At 40.7% G+C, this 19262-nt stretch overlaps 2 protein-coding genes across 4 annotated transcripts; one reads left to right on the top strand and one right to left on the bottom strand.

Annotated features, from left to right (window-relative positions):
• Nucleotides 1-2756: 2756 nt before the first annotated feature.
• On the bottom strand, nucleotides 2757-8037 carry gpsm3 (G protein signaling modulator 3). 2 transcript variants are annotated; one of them, XM_029739415.1, is made up of 6 exons: nucleotides 7823-8037; nucleotides 6951-7482; nucleotides 6476-6635; nucleotides 5922-6148; nucleotides 5119-5274; nucleotides 2757-2955 (listed from the first exon to the last, which is right to left on the bottom strand). In XM_029739415.1, exons 2-5 carry the CDS (start codon nucleotides 7458-7460, stop codon nucleotides 5134-5136), a joined length of 1038 nt encoding a protein of 345 aa, XP_029595275.1. In that variant the 5' UTR covers nucleotides 7461-7482; nucleotides 7823-8037; the 3' UTR covers nucleotides 2757-2955; nucleotides 5119-5133. The 2 variants fall into 2 exon arrangements, with proteins under 2 accessions (XP_029595275.1, XP_029595268.1); XM_029739408.1 differs by lacking the exon at nucleotides 2757-2955 and having other exon boundaries at nucleotides 4314-5274.
• A 4994-nt stretch (nucleotides 8038-13031) lies between these two features.
• Nucleotides 13032-19216, top strand: LOC115178278 (pre-B-cell leukemia transcription factor 2). 2 transcript variants are annotated; one of them, XM_029739395.1, is made up of 9 exons: nucleotides 13259-13344; nucleotides 13434-13435; nucleotides 14145-14218; nucleotides 15943-16187; nucleotides 16615-16805; nucleotides 17096-17231; nucleotides 17353-17494; nucleotides 18300-18388; nucleotides 18570-19216. In XM_029739395.1, exons 3-9 carry the CDS (start codon nucleotides 14170-14172, stop codon nucleotides 18648-18650), a joined length of 933 nt encoding a protein of 310 aa, XP_029595255.1. In that variant the 5' UTR covers nucleotides 13259-13344; nucleotides 13434-13435; nucleotides 14145-14169; the 3' UTR covers nucleotides 18651-19216. The 2 variants fall into 2 exon arrangements, with proteins under 2 accessions (XP_029595249.1, XP_029595255.1); XM_029739389.1 differs by lacking the exon at nucleotides 13434-13435 and having other exon boundaries at nucleotides 13032-13344.
• The last annotated feature ends 46 nt before the right edge of the window (nucleotides 19217-19262 follow it).

Raw genomic sequence — 19262 nt, 5'->3', positions numbered from 1 at the left:
ACGCTGTTCCTTCTTTTTCTTCTTGAATGAATATGCTATTGTCCAGTTGGAATATTATTGCAATTTTACGTTAAAAATACAATAAAGATTGATTTTAAACAGCGTTTGACATGCTTCTAAGTACGGTAATGGAACATTTTTGACTTTTCGTCTCTCGTTCCGCGCTCGCGCGTTATGCCTTTGGATAAGTGATCTGTATGCACGAACAAAACGGAGGTATTTGTACATAAATATGGATTATTTCGAACAAAACCAACATTTCTTGTGGAAGTAGCAGTCCTGGGAGTGCATTCTGATGAAGATCAGCAAAGGTAAGAGAATATTTCTAATACTAATTCTGAGTTTAGGTTGCCCCGAACTTGGCGGGTGTCTGAATAGCTCACCGTGATAGCTGAGCTATGTACTCAGAACATTGAAAAATGTGCTTTCTCCGTAAAGCTATTTTAAAATCTGACACAGCGGTTGCATCCAGGGGTAGTCTATCTATAATTCTTTAAATAATTGTTATATATTTTGTCAACGTTTATGATGAGTATTTTTGCAAATTGATGTACACATTCACTGGACGTTTTGGTGGGAATACATTTTCTGAACATCATGCGCCAATGTAAAATGCTGTTTTTGGATATAAATATGAACTTTATCGAACAAAACATACATGTATTGTGTAACTTAATGTCCTAGGAGTGTCATCTGATGAAGATCGTCAAAGGTTAGTGCATAATTTAGCTGTGTTTTGGGTTTTATTGACACATGTCCTTGCTTGGAAAATGGCTATGTGATTATTTTTGTCTATGTACTCTCCTAACATAATCTAATGTTTTGCTTTCGCTGTAAAGCCTTTTTGAAATTGGACAATGTGGTCACATCAAGGAGAAGTGTATCTTTAAAATGGTGTAACATAGTTGTATGTTTGAGAAAGTTTAATTATGACATTTTGTTGTTTTTGAATTTGCCGCCCTGATATTTCACTGGCTGTGTGACGCTAGCGTCCCACGTAGCCCATAGAAGTTAAGCATCAGCTATCAGAGCAGCTTACAGATCATTGCAACTGTACATAGCCCATCTGTAAATAGCCCATCCAACTACTTCATCATCAAATTGTTATTTATTTTATTTTTATTTATTTTTGCTCCTTTGCACACCAGTATCTCTACTTGCACATTCATCTTCTGCACATCTATCACTCCATTGTTTATTTGCGAAATTGTAATTATTTCGCCAGTACGGCCTATTTATTGCCGTACCTCCCTAATCTTACTTCATTTGCACACACTGTATATAGACTTTTCTATTGTGCTATTGAATGTACGATTGTTTATTCCATGTGTAACTCTGTGTTGTTGTTTGTGTCACACTGCTTTGCTTTATCTTGGCCAGGTCGCAGTTGTAAATGAGAACTTGTTCTCAACTGGCTTACCTGGTTGAATAAAGTTGAAATAAAAAAATAAAAAATACTGTATGTGCGAATGTCCGTCCTATTTGTAGTGTTGGTACATGGAATATTCCTCAACTGCATATATCATAAATTGCTATTGCAAATAGAAGTATTATGTTCAACAGCTGACATTTTCAGATATTATTTTTACAAACACACTTTGGTGCTGACAATTCATTCTCTATTGTCATAGATTTGGTGGACACTGTCATCTGTGATCTTTGTGATATGACTTTCTTTAAGCACGTACTGATGAAACTGTTACTTAATATTTTTTTCTTAAAGTCTACAAACGCTTTACATTCATTCACTCTGTGATAGGGTTGCATCCTATATGCTACTTTTATTATTGTCCTGTTGTAACGGCCATCTGAGACCAAGGTGCAGCGGAGGATGTGTTCATCTTAAATGATTTTAATGACCGAATGAACACTAGCAAAAGAAAACACGAAAATGACAGCCAAACAGTTCTGTCAGGAATAACAAAATACTAGACAGAAAACATTCACCCACAAACCCCAAAGGAAAAACAGGCTGCCTATGTATGACTCTCAATCAGCAACAACGATCTACACCTGTTCCTGATTGAGAGCCATACACGGCCGAAACAAAGATAACCACCAACATAGAAAAAGAAACCTAGAACGCCCACCCATGTCACACCCTGGCCTAACCAAAAATAGAGAACAAAAAACCCTCTCTATGGCCAGGGCGTTACACCTGTAAATGGTTTAGTGCCTGGAATTTAGGCTGTGTGTAGAATGGGGCATAAATGAAATTACCTCTACTACTAAATTACTACTAGATTATAGTGATAAGGAAAACAGCATACACATTTGGCTTGTGTATTCATTTGCCTATAACTAATCTGAATTCCATTATGTTTACATAAAAAAGGGAATACTTCAAAATGAGAAGATCCTGCCATGGAAAAGACGACTGGGTGGAGATAAAGTGGAAAGGAGGGGAAATAACTCACACCATGCAGCAGGACACCTTCAGCTGCGGGGTCTTTGTAATGCAGGTTTGATAGTTATATTTTCAATAATGAATTGTTATGTGACAATTAGGTCAAAAACTCTATTTAATTTTTTGGTGTAGATGGCCAAGGAAGTTGCACAGAACTTCCCCAACATCCCCTCCCAAATTGATATGGAACCTTCAAAAACACATGGAGCAACTGTGAAAAAAAATGACTGAGGATATAATAAAAATGTCTGGTATGTAATGACATTTAATTCAAAGTAAATGTAAATTCTTTATGTTTATGTAGTTATCAGTGTGCCACTGATAAAGAACCTGGATGTTGCCCAAAGACTGACTGGGTTAGTAACTTTATTTAACATGTTTATAATCTTTTGACAACAGTGACGGCATGTAAGACAATTTATGATATAACACAATGGATGGCTAATTCGTCATACTGCATTGACATTTGATATTATTTATAACGTGTTACGCTTTGTTTTGTTTAGATTGAATGTTTTGCATGGCAACGGTGGTTCCATGTGCTGTGCCTAGGAATGAAAACAAAAGAGTTCAACAGAGTAAAGAACACAAACTGGAAGTGCAGTCTTTGTTGTTGAAAATGTATGCTATACCCCATCCACACTGAAGAGGCTCTGAAATGTACATCAACCAGGGATAAAGAGAAAGTTAACACTGTGAAATGTTTCATACTTAATTGAAGTTAAGTGTCTGTTAACATGTTGGAAAAGATTAAAGGTCTACAATTTCTGTTTAATTTGTCAATATTACATTTGTATTAATTGATTTACTGGCCACCATTACTGTGGTTACATGTTCAGTATATGTGTTGACCAGCAAACCCACTGCAGCCTACCTCACTATCTCACTCTCCATCCCCGCTTTGGACATTTAATAGCATGACTCTCGTACTTTGCCCTTTTCCTTTATGTTTGATATTAACGACGAAAGGAGATATGATCTGTCTCTCTCCTATTGTTTACTGCTGTTAAATACTGTGGAAAAATAAAAAACTGGGAAAAGAAGTACTTAGAACTACCAATTATTATAGATAAATATTAAAGGAAAGACTAAACACAACACTGGACTGAATCCCTTAATTGTCAAACTAATATTAATGTACAACGGGGTGGCAGCGTAGCCTAGTGGTTAGAGCATTGGACTAGTAACCGAAAGGTTGCAAGATTGAATCCCTGAGCTGACAAGGTACAAATCTGTCGTTCTGCCCCTGAACACTGTTCCTAGGCTGTCATTGAAAATAAGAATTTGTTCTTAACTGACTTGCCTGGTTAAATAAAGGTATAAAAAAAATAAACAACAACATAGAATAGACATGACTAAAGGTTATGCAATATGGGTGTATATTCACTGCATGCTTCTTAGGTGTGTAATTGACACGACCAAGGAACTATTGAAATTTTACATTTTGAAAAGTTCATGTAAAACCATGTGAGATGAAAACGGACAAACTAAAGGGTGTGCAATGTGTAGGCCCACTCAGTGGACATTCTGAACCTTGTTTGAAGTCAGTAGGTCACATGACCAAGGAGCTATTGAAATTTGAATGTAAAAATAGTTTGTACTTTGTTCACGCTCCCTAACTATTTCAACTAGGAAAACAAAATGCTGCTCACATTTCCACATGTTTATTAGCTTTGGAAAGCGAATTAACGCTCAAATCATGAAAATAAGACTTGTGCAATGTTGTGCGCAATTTTTCCAACATCATGACACTTATTTGGAGTCTGTGGCTCAAGTGGTTTGATAGCTATTGAGGTTTGAAAGTGCGGATATCCGTTGAATATCCAACTTGAAACTGTCTTTACCTCGGTTGGGAACCATCTATTTATTTAAATGGAAGAGCATATATGACCATAAAGCAAGCCGCGAACGTATGATACATATTTATTGGATACATATTTAATGAACAAGTGTGTTTTCCTTGCTGTTGTCCACAATGGTTGAACAGTTTAGGGATGGAGTTGATACATTTCCACTGTGCTGTGGAAAATTAATCCACAGCACATATAGGCTAGCCTAACAGCCCAGTTGTCTAGAGAGGTTGGTTTCTGTTAACAGCACTAGTGCATTGCAATACTGTAATGTAAATGCAGATATCTTTCGTTTTATAAATTAATAATGAATATTGAGTGGTCCAGTAGACAAAGGCTGAGGGACTTTATCGTAAGCGTTCTCAGGGAACAACTAGAAACACTCTTGATGCAAGTCAAACATTTAACACATAGTTTATTCTCGTGAGGAGCTGTATTCAAATATAACATGGAAACACAAACACTCTCATTCATACTCATTTACTGCTGTGCTCGGCAAAACTATTTCCCTCATATTGCAATAAACACATTTAAAGCACCCCAAAGCTTAGGGGCATTTTGAATATCATCCAAATTATTGTGCAGTCAACATACAAATCTGCCCACTCTGTAAGCTTAATATCAGACAACAAACATTGGAATTAGTCTCTATAGCATTATGCAGCTGAATTGACACCTCTATTATTCACATACAATTTTTTTGTTAAATTACTGATGCAGTCATCGATACAGATGGTACTGTCAGCTCAGACCACAACAGAACAAAATGGTCATGCCTGGTCTGGCCAGGTGAATAAGAAGCAAAAGCCATTGCACTATAGGGCTACACCACATGCTCTGAGCCATTTGAGCCCATCTCACCAGCATGTGTATCTCTCAGGTTCCCAGAATCCCAGGCAGCTCAGTCCTCTGGTCCTCCATGCGTCCTCCCTGGACACTCAGCAGTAAGGAAAAGAAGTCTTCATCATCCATAGGGCCCGGGGCCGCACTGCGCTGCTCCTCCAGCCTACCCTGGGCCTGAAGTACAGAGACAGACAGAAACACCACATAGCTTGATGCCTATTTTACACTGGACCTGAGGTACGGAGACGAGACATTACAGCTACGTAACACCATATGACATGATATGTTGTTATACCATACAACATAATACCTAATGCCCATGTTACAGCACATGACACACAGGTGTAGGATATTCATTTGACCAGTAAAATAATCCTGCAGCAACAGCATTTGAATGTTTAGTCCATAACGTTGCATGATCGGTGGTTAGGCTATAAACAGGCCAAAATTAAGCTACATGAAAAGGACAATACTGTTAATATAACTGTGTGTTAGTGCGGGTTTTTGTTCATTTATGTAAAATCACGAAGCTCATCTGCATTTTCTGGGGTGCAGGAAAATTCTCAGCAACAACAGAGTGATCAAATGAAGATCCTTCATCTGTAATGACAATGTAGCACTGTAACACATCAACGTGACACCATATGACATGATGCCTACATTATATTTTGCTTATGACAAGAACAAAATAATGTTTTGGTCAAATTGACTACTGGCAGCTTGGGTGATTACAGTTATTATTATTTTTTATTTAACCTTTTTTTAATTAGACAAGTCATTTGAGAACACATTCTTAATTATCATGACGGCCAGTTACTTACCTGCGACATGAGAATCATATTGTACAAGTCCTCGTTCTGCACTGCAATTGGAGCAGACTTTTTGGGCTTTGTATCTTTTACGCTGCTCCTCTTCTTATTGGCTTTCGGCTTAGGGGGTGGGGTGTCATGTAGTTCCGCCCGCTGGTCGTCAAGCCGACGGCCTTGGGAAGTAGCCAGCAAGTCAAAGAACTCATCTTTCTGCAGCGAGGTCATTGAGGAGAAATGCACTGTTGGGAATGGAAGGGGAGAAAAGAGAGTGGAGACATGCTACATTTAGTGGCCTAGTTCATTTGGTGTCCTAGTTAATCATTCAAGCAATATTATTTCAATATTTCACTAATGTACAGAAGACATCCTAATATCTGTCCCTGCCACAGTTATATGATAGAAGTGCTTCAATGGATGTTGGTACCGTACAGTTATTTACAGCTTTTCCCCTTCATGAGTCAGCATGTTTATGGAGAAACAAGGGAAGCTAATTGCAACAGCTGTTATGTTTACCACAGTCACTTAGTTAGTTATCATTACAGGGAGTTGTTTTCACATTCTATCACCTCTGTGGGCTCTGTGGGCTGGACTGTAGGTGTTGGGTTCAGAATGGCACCTTCTCCTTCCTCTGAACGAGCACCGCTGGTCATTGAGTCGTCTTCCTTCTTGCAGAGTAAAAACCAGGTCATACAGAGCGTCTGGGAAGTAAGGGGTTAACCGTTGAGCCTGAGAAAGACAGGTGGCAGGTGGCAGAAAGAGTAGCCATTATCAAGGATTTCAAAATGGGTGGTATCACTACTCATTTCAAACACGCTGGCATTTCCACACCTACAAATTCTGTAACCACAAAATGAACCCCTCATTCTTCCACCACTGGAATGTTGTTTGTTCTTTTTATATATGTGAAAGAAAACCCTTCTACATGAAAAACTAATGCTACATCAAAATGTTTAGACTGGTATTCGGTCACTAACGGAATTATTGTAATTGTGGGCACAAGGGAAATTGCTGTATTTTTTAGTGAAAGCAAATGTTATAAACCTGTTTTTGGGCATGCTCTGGGCTCAGCGTATCTTTGGGCAACTGGTCAAAGGGAAGATGTATATTTGTGCCAACTTGTAATCCTTGTGATGGTTTGTCCGTCTCCAAATCTTGTTCTGCTGTTTTGTATTTTTCTGTTATGTCCACCATCACCATCCCGTCTTTCTTGCAATCTATTTTCTGTCTATCCATTACCAATTCATCCATCCTTTTAATGAGCTCAACCCCCTCCTCTGTCCCAGTCTCTCCTTTTGCTTGATTTATTTGGTTATCCTTTTTTCTTTTGTCTCCATCTCCACTTTCAGTGTTGGATTTTCCAATCTGTCCATGTCTGGCAGTGGCATCCTCTTCCGCACTGGAGTCTTCATCGTTGCTCTTGCCTGTTATTGGCTCTGTCCCTCCCTCAACAACTCTCTCAACATCCCCCTCCTTAATAATGACTAGATCCTCCAAGTGCTCCTCTTCAGCTGTTTCAACTTTGACCCCTGGGTATTCCATGACCACATCCATTTACGTCTGTCTCAGTGTAAACCTGACAAAAATTAGATAAGACAAATATATCAACTGAAGTTCTATTGTACATTATTAGGACTGTGTAACTGGTTGTAAGAAAATGTTTTAGGTAATCTAATAGAGTTTCTTAAAATGTTAACTCGCAACAACACATGTAGAAGACTTCTAGCGTGACACAGACTGAACGCCCACTGTATCTGTAAGCATAACATAGTATAATCTCAAGAGGGGTGTTTATGAAAAACCAGGACTGGTTTCCTGCTCACTTCTTTAAGGCACTAAATTCCTATCCTGGATTGTACTTGCCCGCCTGCTAATCATTACCTTACCCACCCACGCTCTGAGTAAGTCTATCGTACCTGTGTTTTCCTGGAGTTCAGTTTCTGATAAACATCATCTTCTTGTGTCCACACTGATTAAGGATGGCATCACTGATTCACGACAGTTTTCTTCATGAGAACTAATTGCTATCAGTTATGCTTCACATATCACCGTGACGAGCTCTTTCTCGCTCTCTCTTTCTCTGCCTGCCTGTCAGCCCTCTAGTCTCTTCCTGTTCCTCTTACCCCAACCCACCCCTATTTATTTGTCCCCTATCTCTCTGCGTCATTGCATTATGAAATATTACTTTAAAAAGTGAAGTGGTGTGATGTTATAGCCAGTGGTGCGATGTTATCAAATAGCCTTGTTTTTAACAAAGCCAAAACTCATCATTTGAGATGAACATCAGAAAGGGGGAAATTACTATGAAGTTTTGCTCTGCTCATGTTGCATTTTCAGCAGAACAGCATACAGTCAGAAACAGCAACATGTTGAAACAGGCCCACTGTTTTTCTGACAGGGGCTGTGGTTTGACATACTTCCTGTTGACTTGCAGCTAAAGGAGAAGTAGACAAAGTGAGAGAGAGAGAGAGAGAGAGAGAGAGAGAGAGAGAGAGAGAGGGAGAGAGTCAGATGTGAGATGTTGATTCTTTTTGGTGAAGTGAGAGAACAGAGGGGAGGGTAATTGTTAATTTGTGTATATTCATATATGACTTGTCTGAACTATTCTGTAGTTCAAAAAGTGTTCTGCTGTTTATCATCCATTGATGTATGAAACTTGATCACTGTGAATTAATTTGTCAAATTTGACAAATATGTTAATATCATGAAGTGCATGTATTGTCCCGTGTGGTGAGAGTAGGCAACAACACATCTGCCACGCTGACCCTCAAACTCTTTTGAGGGTCAGCGAAGTCGGAAGTTTACATACACCTTAGCCAAATACATTTAAACTCAGTTTTTCACAATTCCTGACATTTAATCCTAGTAAAAATTCCCTGTCTTAGGTCAGTTAGGATCACCAGTTTATTTTAAGAATTTGAAATGTCAGAATAATAGTAGAGAGAATGATTTATTTCAGCTTTTATTTCTTTCATCACATTCCCAGTGGGTCAGAAGTTTACATACACTCAATTAGTATTTGGTAGCATTGCCTTTAAATTGTTTAACTTGGGTCAAACGTTTCAGGTAGCCTTCCACAAGCTTCACACAATAAGTTGGGTGAATTTTGGCCCATTCCTTCTGACAGAGCTGGTTTAACTGAGTCAAGTTTGTAGGCCTCCTTGCTCACACACGCTTTTTCAGTTCCGCCTATACATTTTCTATGGGATTGAGGTCAGGGCTTTGTGATGGCCACTCCAATACCTTGACTTTGTTGTCCTTAAGCCATTTTGCCACAACTTTGGAAGTATGCTTGGGGTCATTGTCCATTTGGAAGACCCATTTGCGACCAAGCTTTAACTTCCTGACTGATGTCTTGAGATGTTGCTTCAATATATCCACATCATTTCCCTACCTCATGACATCTATTTTGTGAAGTGCACCAGTCTCTCCTGCAGCAAAGCACCCCACAACATGATGCTGCCACCCCCGTGCTTCACAGTTGGGATGGTGTTCTTCGGCTTGCAAGCCTTCCCCTTTTTCCTCCAAACATAACAATGGTCATTATGGCCAAACAGTTCTATTTTTGTTTCATCAGACCAGAGGACGTTTCTCCAAAAAATATGATTTTTGTCCCCATGTGCAGTTGCAAACTGTAGTCTGGCTTTTTTATGGCAGTTTTGGAGCAGTGGCTTCCTCCTTGCTGAGCGGCCTTTCAGGTTATGTCAATATAGGGCTCATTTTACTGTGGATATAGATACTTTTGTACCTGTTTCCGCCAGCATCTTCACAAGGTTCTTTGCTGTTGTTCTGGGATTGAACGCACCAAAGTACGTTCATCTCTAGGAGACAGAACGTGTCTCCTTCCTGAGGGGTATGATGGCTGCGTGGTCCCATGGTGTTTATACTTGCGTACTATTGTTTGTTCAGATGAACGTGGTACCTTCAAGCATTTGGAAATTGCTCCCAAGGATGAACCAGACTTGTGGAGGTCTACAATTTTTTTCTGAGGTCTTGGCTGATTTCTTTTGATTTTCCCATGATGTCAAGCAAAGAGGTAGGTTTGAAGGTAGGCCTTGAAAGACATCCACAGGTACACCTCCAATTGACTCAAATGGTGTCAATTAGCCTATCAGAAGCTTCTAAAGCCATGACATAATTTTCTGGAATTTTCCAAGCTGTTTAAAGGCACAGTCAACTTAGTGTATGTAAACTTCTGACCCACTGGAATTGTGATACAGTGAATTATATGTGAAATAATCTGTCTGTAAAGAATTGTTGGAAAAGTTACTTGTGTCATGCATAAAGTAGATATCCTAACCGATTTGCCAAAACTATAGTTTGTTTACAAGAAATTTGTGGAGTGGTTGAAAAACGATTTTTAATGACTCCAACCTAAGAGTATTTAAACTTCCGACTTCAACTGTATGTGTAAATATTCCTGTTACCTCCTAGTAACCCCTGCATGTCAACTCAACAGGATTCAATTCTCGGGCCGACTCTTTTCTCTGTATACCGTAAATTCCGGACTATAAACTGCAATTTTATTCCCAGGCTTTGAACCTCGCGGCTTAAACAATGACGCGGCTAATGTATGGATTTTTCCCGCTTTCAATTTTTTTTTCCCAAAAAAACACATTCTGTGACGTGCTCAGTTTTTTGGCGGCATGAAGCTTTCATTAGACCAATGAAATTGCCGAACGGGTTAAGGTCAAACAACTTTTTTGTTTACTGTTTAGATTAAATTGAGCGCTCTCAAACTTCCCATCATTCTGATTACGGTAGTCATTTTGTCACCCTCATCATGGCAAAGACACGGAGAAATGCATATGATGCAGCTTTCAAGTTGAAGGCGATTGATCTGGCTGTTGGAAAAGGAAATAGAGCTGCTGCATGGGAGCTTGGTCTTAATGAGTCGATGATTAGACGTTGGAAACAGCAGCGTGAGGAATTGACTCAGTGCAAAAAGACAACTTACTGCTAATTTTTTATTTTTTGTTACAAGCCGTGTTTCGTTAAAGCCCATTTATTTTTGTTACAAGCCGTGTTTCGTTAAAGCCTATTTATTTTTGTTAGAAGCCGTGTTTCGTCAAAGCGTGTGTAAAGTTCATTTGTTTCAATGTACCGGTAGGCACCTGCGGCTTATAGACATGTGCGGCTTATTTATGTTCAAAATAATATATTTTTTAAAATTCAGTGGGTGCGGCTTATATTCAGGTGCGCTTAATAGTCCGGAAATTACGGTATATCAACGATGTCGCTCTTGCTGCGGGGCATTCCCTGATCCACTTCTACGCAGACGACACCATTCTGTATACATCTGGCCCTTCTTTGGACACTGTGCTAACGAACCTCCAAACGAGCTTCAATGCCATACAACACTCCTTCCGTGGCCTCCAACTGCTCTTAAACGCTAGTAAAACTAAATGCATGCTTTTCAACCAATCGCTGCCGGCATCCGCCCGTCCGACTAGCATCACTACTCTGGACGCTTTTGACTTAAAATATGTGGACAACTACAAATACCTAGGTGTCTGGCTAGACTGTAAACTCTCCTTCCAGACTCATATTAAACATCTCCAATCCAAAATGAAATCTAGAATCGGCTTCCTATTTCGCAACAAAGCCTCCTTCACTCACGCCGCCAAACATATCCTCGTAAAACTGACTATCCTACCGATTCGGTGATGTCATTTACAAAATAGACTCCAACACTCTACTCAGCAAACTGGATGCAGTCTATCACAGTGCCATCTGTTTCGTCACCAAAGCCCCATATACCACTCACCACTGCGACCTGTATGCTCTCGTCGGCTGGCCCTCGCTACATATTCGTCGTCAGACTCACAGGCTCCAGGTCATCTATAAGTCTTTGCTAGGTAAAGCTCCGCTTTATCTCAGCTCACTGGTAATGATAACAACACCCACCCGTAGCACGCGCTCCAGCAGGTATATCTCACTGGTCATCCCCAAAGCCAACACCCCCTTTGGCCGGCTTTCCTTCCAGTTCTCTGCTGACAATGACTGGAACGAATTGCAAAAATCGCTGAAGTTGGAGACTTATATCTCCCTCACTAACTTTAAACATCAGCTATCTGAGCAGCTAACTGATCGCTGCAGCTGTACACAGCCCATCTGTAAATAGCCCATCCTATCTACCTACCTCATCCCCATATTGTTTTTATTTACTTTTTTCTCTTTTGCACACTAGTATTTTCTACTTGCACATCATCATCTGCACATCTATCACTCCAATGTTAATTTGCTAAATTGTAATTACTTCGCTACTATGGCCTATTTATTGCCTTACCTCCTCGTGCCATTTGCACACATTGTATATAGACTTTTTTTATTTTATTTTATTTCTTCTATTGTGTTATTGACTGTACGTTTGTTTATTCCATGTGTAACTCTGTGTTGTTGTTTGTGTCACACCGCTTTGCTTTATCTTGGCCAGGTCGCAGTTGTAAATGCGAACTTGTTCTCAACTGGCCTACCTGGTTAAACAAATGTGAAATAAAAATACATAAATAAACTCTGTACTGGTAACCCGTGTAAATAGCCAAGTTATCGTTACCCATGGTGTATTTATTCCTTGTGTTATTATTTTTCTATTTTTGTCTCTACATTGTTGGGAAGGGCCTGTAAGTAAGGATTTCACTGTTAGTCTACATCTGTTGTTTACGAAGCATGTGACAAAGGTCCCGAGAGTAGGGATTTCACTTTTAGTCTACATCTGTTGTTTACGAAGCATGACAAATAAAATGTGATGAAAAAAATAGTTGATGATTTGATTGGTAAAGACCTGTGACCTTATTATGAAGCTGATGCATTATTACATTAACTGATATGAAATCAGAAGATGATCCCTCCCCCCATCATGTTGCAAATGCTCAATGTATTAGGCTACTTGCAGATTGAAAGACCCCCCTCTTCTCTCTTTTTCTGTTTCTCTCTCTTTTACACATAGGCCTACACACACCGTTGCCTCGTAGTTGTTCATAATAATTACTTAGTTTAAAGGTCATAGCTATGAATATCCCTAGTACAGTAGCCTATGGGCTCTGTCTGGAGTACAATTCGAATTTTATGAACATTCTTGTTCGAGACTTTTTCTTTGTCAATCGCTAGGGGACTCTAGTGCAGGCCTGCTCTAGTGTTTGAGTTTTGAAGGGAAAGTGACTGTGATTACTCGTCGGCGCCACTGTGTGCCGCTCAGGATGTTGCAGCAGCAGCCTCTCACTGGCAACGGGCCCTCTAACGGCCGGGGCCTTGGCCTGAGCTCTCACCCCGGTATGCACCCTCTAAACTCGGTTCATCCATCTTCCCACCACCGCTCCGAAGGAGACACGGGCCACGAAGGCGCAGAAAATGGACATGAAAGCCGCAGAGACATTGGCGACATATTGCAACAAATCATGACCATCACCGACCAAAGTTTGGACGAAGCACAAGCAAAGTTAGTCACAATTGTTTATAACTTATTCAGATTTAGCTACACATTTCTGCAAATTTGCTCAATGGCCAAGAGTTAGCTAAAGTTTTCAGAAGTTTTCAATTTTATCTACTTTGAAGTTTTTTAATAAGCTAGCTAGGTAGCCAACGTTGCTAGCTAGCTAACTGGCTTTGTGTCATGATACGTTGTTTATTAAATAGTTATTACTTCTTCTCCTGGCCTATTTACACGCATGTTGTTGTTGTGAAATGTATAAAAACCGAAGTTGTTTTTGTGGCTAACTCGATGAAGAGGGTGAATTCTTGCTAAGCTAAAACTGGCCAGTTAGCTAGCTATGCTCTATTGCTTTATTGTTAGCTTGCTAATGTGTTACTACTAACGCGTTAGCCGGTTAGATTTACATGTTAGTGAATAGCAAGATATTATAAACGGATTGTGGCCATAATCTTGGCATTATCCATGTCATGCTACATTTGTTCTACGAATAAAATGTTAACATATTAGCTACATATTGTAGCTGCTGCTAGCTAGCCATAGCATTACGTAGCCAACGTTAGCATAGCAGGCTGCAGTGAACTCCAGTCAAAAGGTCACGAACAACAGAGCCGATGTTTGTTGTTGTGTATGACATCTAGTTAACGTTAGCTAGCTATATAAAGCGTGTGAAAGCAGGGAGCTAGCTAACTAAACAAATATTTTGTTGGTGCTAATGGCTCGTTACTAAATAGCTGGCTAGATATACAGCTACAGTAGCTAACGTTAGTTAGCTAATAATAACAATAATATTTTTTTCCAATCGTCAGAAAACACGCATTGAATTGCCATCGAATGAAACCAGCTTTGTTCAGCGTCTTATGTGAGATCAAAGAGAAAACAGGTAAGTTCATTTTCACTAATTGAAACCCTTTGTTTGATTTTAAACTTGTTGCTAATTCGTTTAAAAGTTTCTGGCCATCTGTGATGAAAACAGAAGATGATGTTGACTCCATCACAATAATAATGAGTTGCGCATAATCCATGCAGTTAGATGACAGTTAGAAAATTCTCTAGCTATTTTACATTTTCAACAAAGATGTATTGTGTATGATGACTTTTCAAATATTGCCGCAAGATGACCCTTCCTTTATATGTTTCATCCACAAAGTGCTTCTCCAAGTCTGTACCTCAGAGGGATAATATTTTAATATACACTGAACAAAAATATAAACGCAACATGTAAAGTGTCCCATGTTTCATGAGCTGAAATAAAATATCCCAGAAATGTTCCATATGCATTTATGTGCACAAATTTGTTTACATCCCTGTTAGTGAGCATTTCTCCTTTGCCAAGATAATCAATCCACCTGCCAGGTGTGGCATATCAGGAAGCTGATTAAACTGCATGATCATTACACTGGTGCACCATGTGCGGAGGACAATAAAAGGCCACTCTAAAATGTGCAGTTATGTCACAGATAACTTTAGGTAGTGTGCAATTGGTATGCAGACTGCAGGAATGTCCACCAGAGCTGTTGCCAGAGCAATTAATGTTCATTTCTCTACCATAAGCCGCCTCTAACGTTGTTTTAGAGAATTTGGCGGTACATCCAACCAGCCTCACAAAGCAGACCATGTGTAACCACGCCAGCCCAGGACCTCCACATCCGGCTTCTTCACCTGTGGGATCGTCTGAGAACAGCCATCCGGACTGGTGATGAAACTGTGGGAATGCACAACAGAAGAATTTCTTGACCTGACTTCAGTTCGGCGGTATAATTGACTTCAGTGGGCAAATGCTCACCTTCGATGGATATGGCACGCGGGAGAAGTGTGCTCTTCGCGGATGAATCCCGGTTTTCACTGTACCGGGCAGATGGCAGACAGTGTGTATGGCGTCATGTGGGCAAGTGGTTTGCTGATGTCAGCGTTGTGAACAGAGCACCCTATGGTGGCGGTGGGATTATGGTATGGGCTACGAACAACGAACACAATTGCATTTTATCTATGGAAATTTGAATGCACAGAGATACCGTGACGAGATTCTGAGGCCCATTGTCATACCATTCATCTGCCGCCATCATCTCATGTTTCAGCATGATAATGCAAGACCTCATGTCACAAGGATCTGCACACAGTTCCTGGTAGCTGAAAATGTCCCAGTTCTTCCATGGCCTGCACAATGTCACCCATTGTTTGGGATGCTCTGGATTGACGTGTACGACAGTGTTTTCCAGTCACTGCCAATATTCAGCAACTTCACACAGCCATTGAAGAGGAGTGGCACAACATTCCAGAGGCCACAATAAACAGCCTGATCAACTCAATGTGAAGGAGATGTGTCACGCTGCATGAGGCAAATGGTGGCTACACCAGATTCGGTCGGGCTGGTTTTCATATCCACTCCCCTACTTTTTTTGTATATCTGTATTCCCAGTCATGTGAAATCCATAGATTAGGGCCTAATGAATGTATTTCAATTGACATATTACCTTATATGAACTGTAACTCAGTAATATCTTTGAAATTGTTGCATGCTGCATTGATATTTTTGTTCAGTGTAATAGGAGACATTGTAACTCTTAATTTACCATGAATCAGATTGACAGACCTCTCTTGTTGCAGGCCTATCAATGCGAAATGCTCAGGAGGAAGAATCACAGGACCCACAGCTGGTGCGATTGGACAACATGCTGCTGGCGGAGGGTGTGGCTGGGCCGGAGAAAGGTGGCGGGGCGGCAGCGGCGGTGTCCGCAGCGACCAGCTCTGGAGGGATGTCGCCAGACAGCTCACTGGAACACTCAGACTACAAAAGCAAGTTGAGCCAGATTCGCAACATCTATCACACTGAGATGGAGAAATATGACCAGGTACTTTTCTAGTTGTTGTTTTTTTCAAGCAGGGGGGCAGTCCCAATCCTTTTGTATTGTTTTTTTGCTTTATTGAAGAGATAGTAAAGTGTTGGAAAGACGGGGAAGATAGAGGGAGGGTGAGTCAAAGAGCAGTGGGCCGGATTCAAACTCATATCGACTCTGACATACATGTGTGCTGGGGTCAGTGGCTGTACTTGATTTGAGGTGGAGGGACTTGACACTTTGCACACACTGAAAATTAAACCCTTTAGCGAAGTAAACTAAAATGAGGTGATGTTTTAATTTAGGTGAGATAATTGAACATGAACATAAATGACCGACGTCAACAGTGTCGGCCCGCTGTTGACTTCCATCCTTTGAGCTCAACTGACGGTCATATCTGTCTCCAATCCCCCCTCTCTCTCGCTCTCCGTGTCTCCTGTAGGCCTGTAGTGAGTTCACTACCCATGTGATGAACCTGCTGAGGGAGCAGTCACGAACGCGGCCGGTGTCACCGAGGGAGATCGAGCGCATGGTGGCCATCATCCACCGCAAGTTCAGCTCCATCCAGACTCAACTCAAGCAGAGCACCTGCGAGGCCGTTATGATCCTGAGGTCCCGCTTCCTCGACGCCAGGTCAGCGTGTAACACTGTTATTGGGGTGACACAACACCTGTCAAAACCTGCCATGACAGTGAATGACAATTCATGTACAGGTAGTATTTTTAATGAAGAGTAAAACATTCCATAAATGAACAGTGGTTCATGGTCATACCAGTCATATTTACAGTGCATAATCATGTTATTACAGTGCAGGTTGTGAATGACTATTGTGTGTCAATATCAGTTGTTACTGTAGTTGTGAAATGTATACCTCTGCCTGGGTTGCATGCCCACTCTCAACACACTCACCTTTGTGTTGTCAGGCGTAAGAGACGTAACTTCAGCAAGCAGGCGACGGAAGTCCTGAACGAGTATTTCTACTCCCATCTCGCCAACCCTTACCCCAGTGAAGAGGCCAAAGAAGAACTAGCCAAACAGTGTAGCATCACTGTCTCTCAGGTAACCTTGTGTCATAAGTATAAGTATATGCGTCATATATTTACTATTAGCTCACCCATTGATACGCCCATATACAGTTGACTCCATTGACCATCCTCTTACTGGCTCGTTAACTGAACAGGTGTGCAACTGGTTTGGCAACAAGAGAATCCGCTACAAGAAGAACATTGGGAAGTTCCAAGAGGAGGCCAACATCTATGCCATGAAGACGGCCATCGTGGCGACACAGAACGAGGACTCTCCACACACGCCCAACTCAACAGGTAAGAGCTGAGGAAAGGAAGCCAGGCCTAGTGATACACACTGTTTTGAGTGTATGGTTCAATTGGTAGTAGAAATTGATGGGTTGTTAGTGTTTTTGTGTTACGGATCAGCAAGGGGAACTGCCCCTCCGTACCTTCAGACTATGCTCAAAACTTACACGCCAACCCGCTCTGTCACCTCTGGTCTCTTGACGCTCACACTCATCCCATTCAAAGCTCTTTTCTTTTCATAAATACTTTCCTACCCTAAATAATCTACAAGATCAGAGTATTTTTTTAAACCTACCAATTGGTGCTGAAACGGAGACGAATATGCATATATTTAGATGTCTTTCTTTGATTGATCCCTAATATTCCGTACCAATTCTCTCAATATATTCTGTTGAGTCTGTCAACAAAATTCGAACTTAAAGGTACACCTTATTGAAAGGGATGGCTTAAAATAAATGTGCTGAAAACCCTATTGAATGAAAACTCCACAAGAAAATCTGTTGACCAGCAAGTGGGAGGATTTTCAGCGGTTGAATTACATTTAATCAGCGCACGCAAGGGAACCATGTCTGCAAAGCCCGTTACGCAACTGAATAAGATACGTCTGAATTACAACTACTGAGAAGTGCGTAGGAAAGGCCTGCGTAAGAAAGGAGTCATTTTCTAAGTCGGAATTGGGCCTTTTGTGCTGTTGTGCCAACTCCTTGCCCAACAATAGAAGTCGGTTTTACAGCGCAATCAGATCTGGGACCAGGCTGATGTTGTAGGCCTAGTAGCCCCTATTAAAGACGTCTCCCCTTTTGTTCCTCCACAGGATCGGGGGGCTTCTCACTCACTGGACCAGACCTTTTCCTGGGTGTTCCACCAATGAATGGAGAGCAGCCTGTCTTCATGGGAGCACAAGTATGGAACTTCACTGTCATTCACTTCATGTTACATATCATCTTTATTTTAGCTCGTATCTAATTGAGAGCACATTCTCATTCACAACAACAACCTTGTGGAGGAGTTGCATTGGAGTGGAGAGGGGTTAATGTAGGTTAATGCCACTACAAGTCACCACATGTCTTTTTCTCTTTGGCAGACTAATGGGAACTGGCAAGGGCAAAACACTCCCCCCTCTGCCACTTCCCCAGGAAACGACCACTCAGGAGACTCTGACTGATGGCCTCGCCCACTTTGTGTTGATGACATAGATGGAAAGATTGACAACGGAAAAAGACTGAAAGAATGATATCACTCTTACTTGGCTGCAGTTTTTGTATGTCTTTTCTGTTTCTTATTGTCCAATGATACTGTTCATTATGTTTGTATGAGCTGAGTGTGTGTGTGTGTGATGTTTTGTATTGGGATCATGGGTTTTGTTTTCCACTACTTTATATGTTACTGTGGTATGTGGGCAGGGAGGCTTGGGAAATTGCATTACCATTGTTTTATTAGGCTATATTATTAATGCTGTTACAAATATTTTAGGATTTTTGTTTAAAGCTCAGATATAGTTGCATTTAGAGGATGTGGGGGCAATAGAGAAAATCCAAAGATTTTGTGTGTTTGTTTTCTCTTTTCTACTGGGCTGTTTTGTCTGTGTGTGTCTATATCATGAATGAAGTGTGTGTGCTGGTTATGTTAACAGTTTGAATGAGTATATCAACAGTGCTGTCATTCTGTACAGTGAGTGAAAAACACCTGTATTCTCTCTACCTCTTTTACAGTAAAGACTCTGTATTCACAGTCAGTTGGTTTGTCTTGATTGGTTGATATTAGCATAAGAGAGACA

This window comes from Salmo trutta, chromosome 3, assembly GCF_901001165.1.
Source record: "Salmo trutta chromosome 3, fSalTru1.1, whole genome shotgun sequence".
NCBI lineage: Eukaryota > Metazoa > Chordata > Actinopteri > Salmoniformes > Salmonidae > Salmo > Salmo trutta.
Note: the sequence above shows the minus strand (reverse complement) of the source record. Positions and strands in the feature narration are given on the sequence as shown.

What these genes read in the sequence shown, in the direction of transcription:
- gpsm3 (XM_029739415.1), bottom strand. Translation starts at nt 7,460, where the DNA reads ATGGATGTGGTCATGGAATACCCAGGGGTCAAAGTTGAAACAGCTGAA. An exon ending in CAGAGCATGCCCAAAAACAG is followed by an intron (nt 6,636 to 6,950) that starts GTTTATAACATT and finishes TGTCTTTCTCAG; the next exon opens with GCTCAACGGTTAACCCCTTA. An exon ending in AGCCCACAGAGCCCACAGAG is followed by an intron (nt 6,149 to 6,475) that starts GTGATAGAATGT and finishes CATTCCCAACAG; the next exon opens with TGCATTTCTCCTCAATGACC.
- LOC115178278 (XM_029739389.1), top strand. Translation starts at nt 13,106, where the DNA reads ATGTTGCAGCAGCAGCCTCTCACTGGCAACGGGCCCTCTAACGGCCGG. An exon ending in TCCCGCTTCCTCGACGCCAG is followed by an intron (nt 16,806 to 17,095) that starts GTCAGCGTGTAA and finishes TTGTGTTGTCAG; the next exon opens with GCGTAAGAGACGTAACTTCA. An exon ending in CTGTCTTCATGGGAGCACAA is followed by an intron (nt 18,389 to 18,569) that starts GTATGGAACTTC and finishes TCTCTTTGGCAG; the next exon opens with ACTAATGGGAACTGGCAAGG.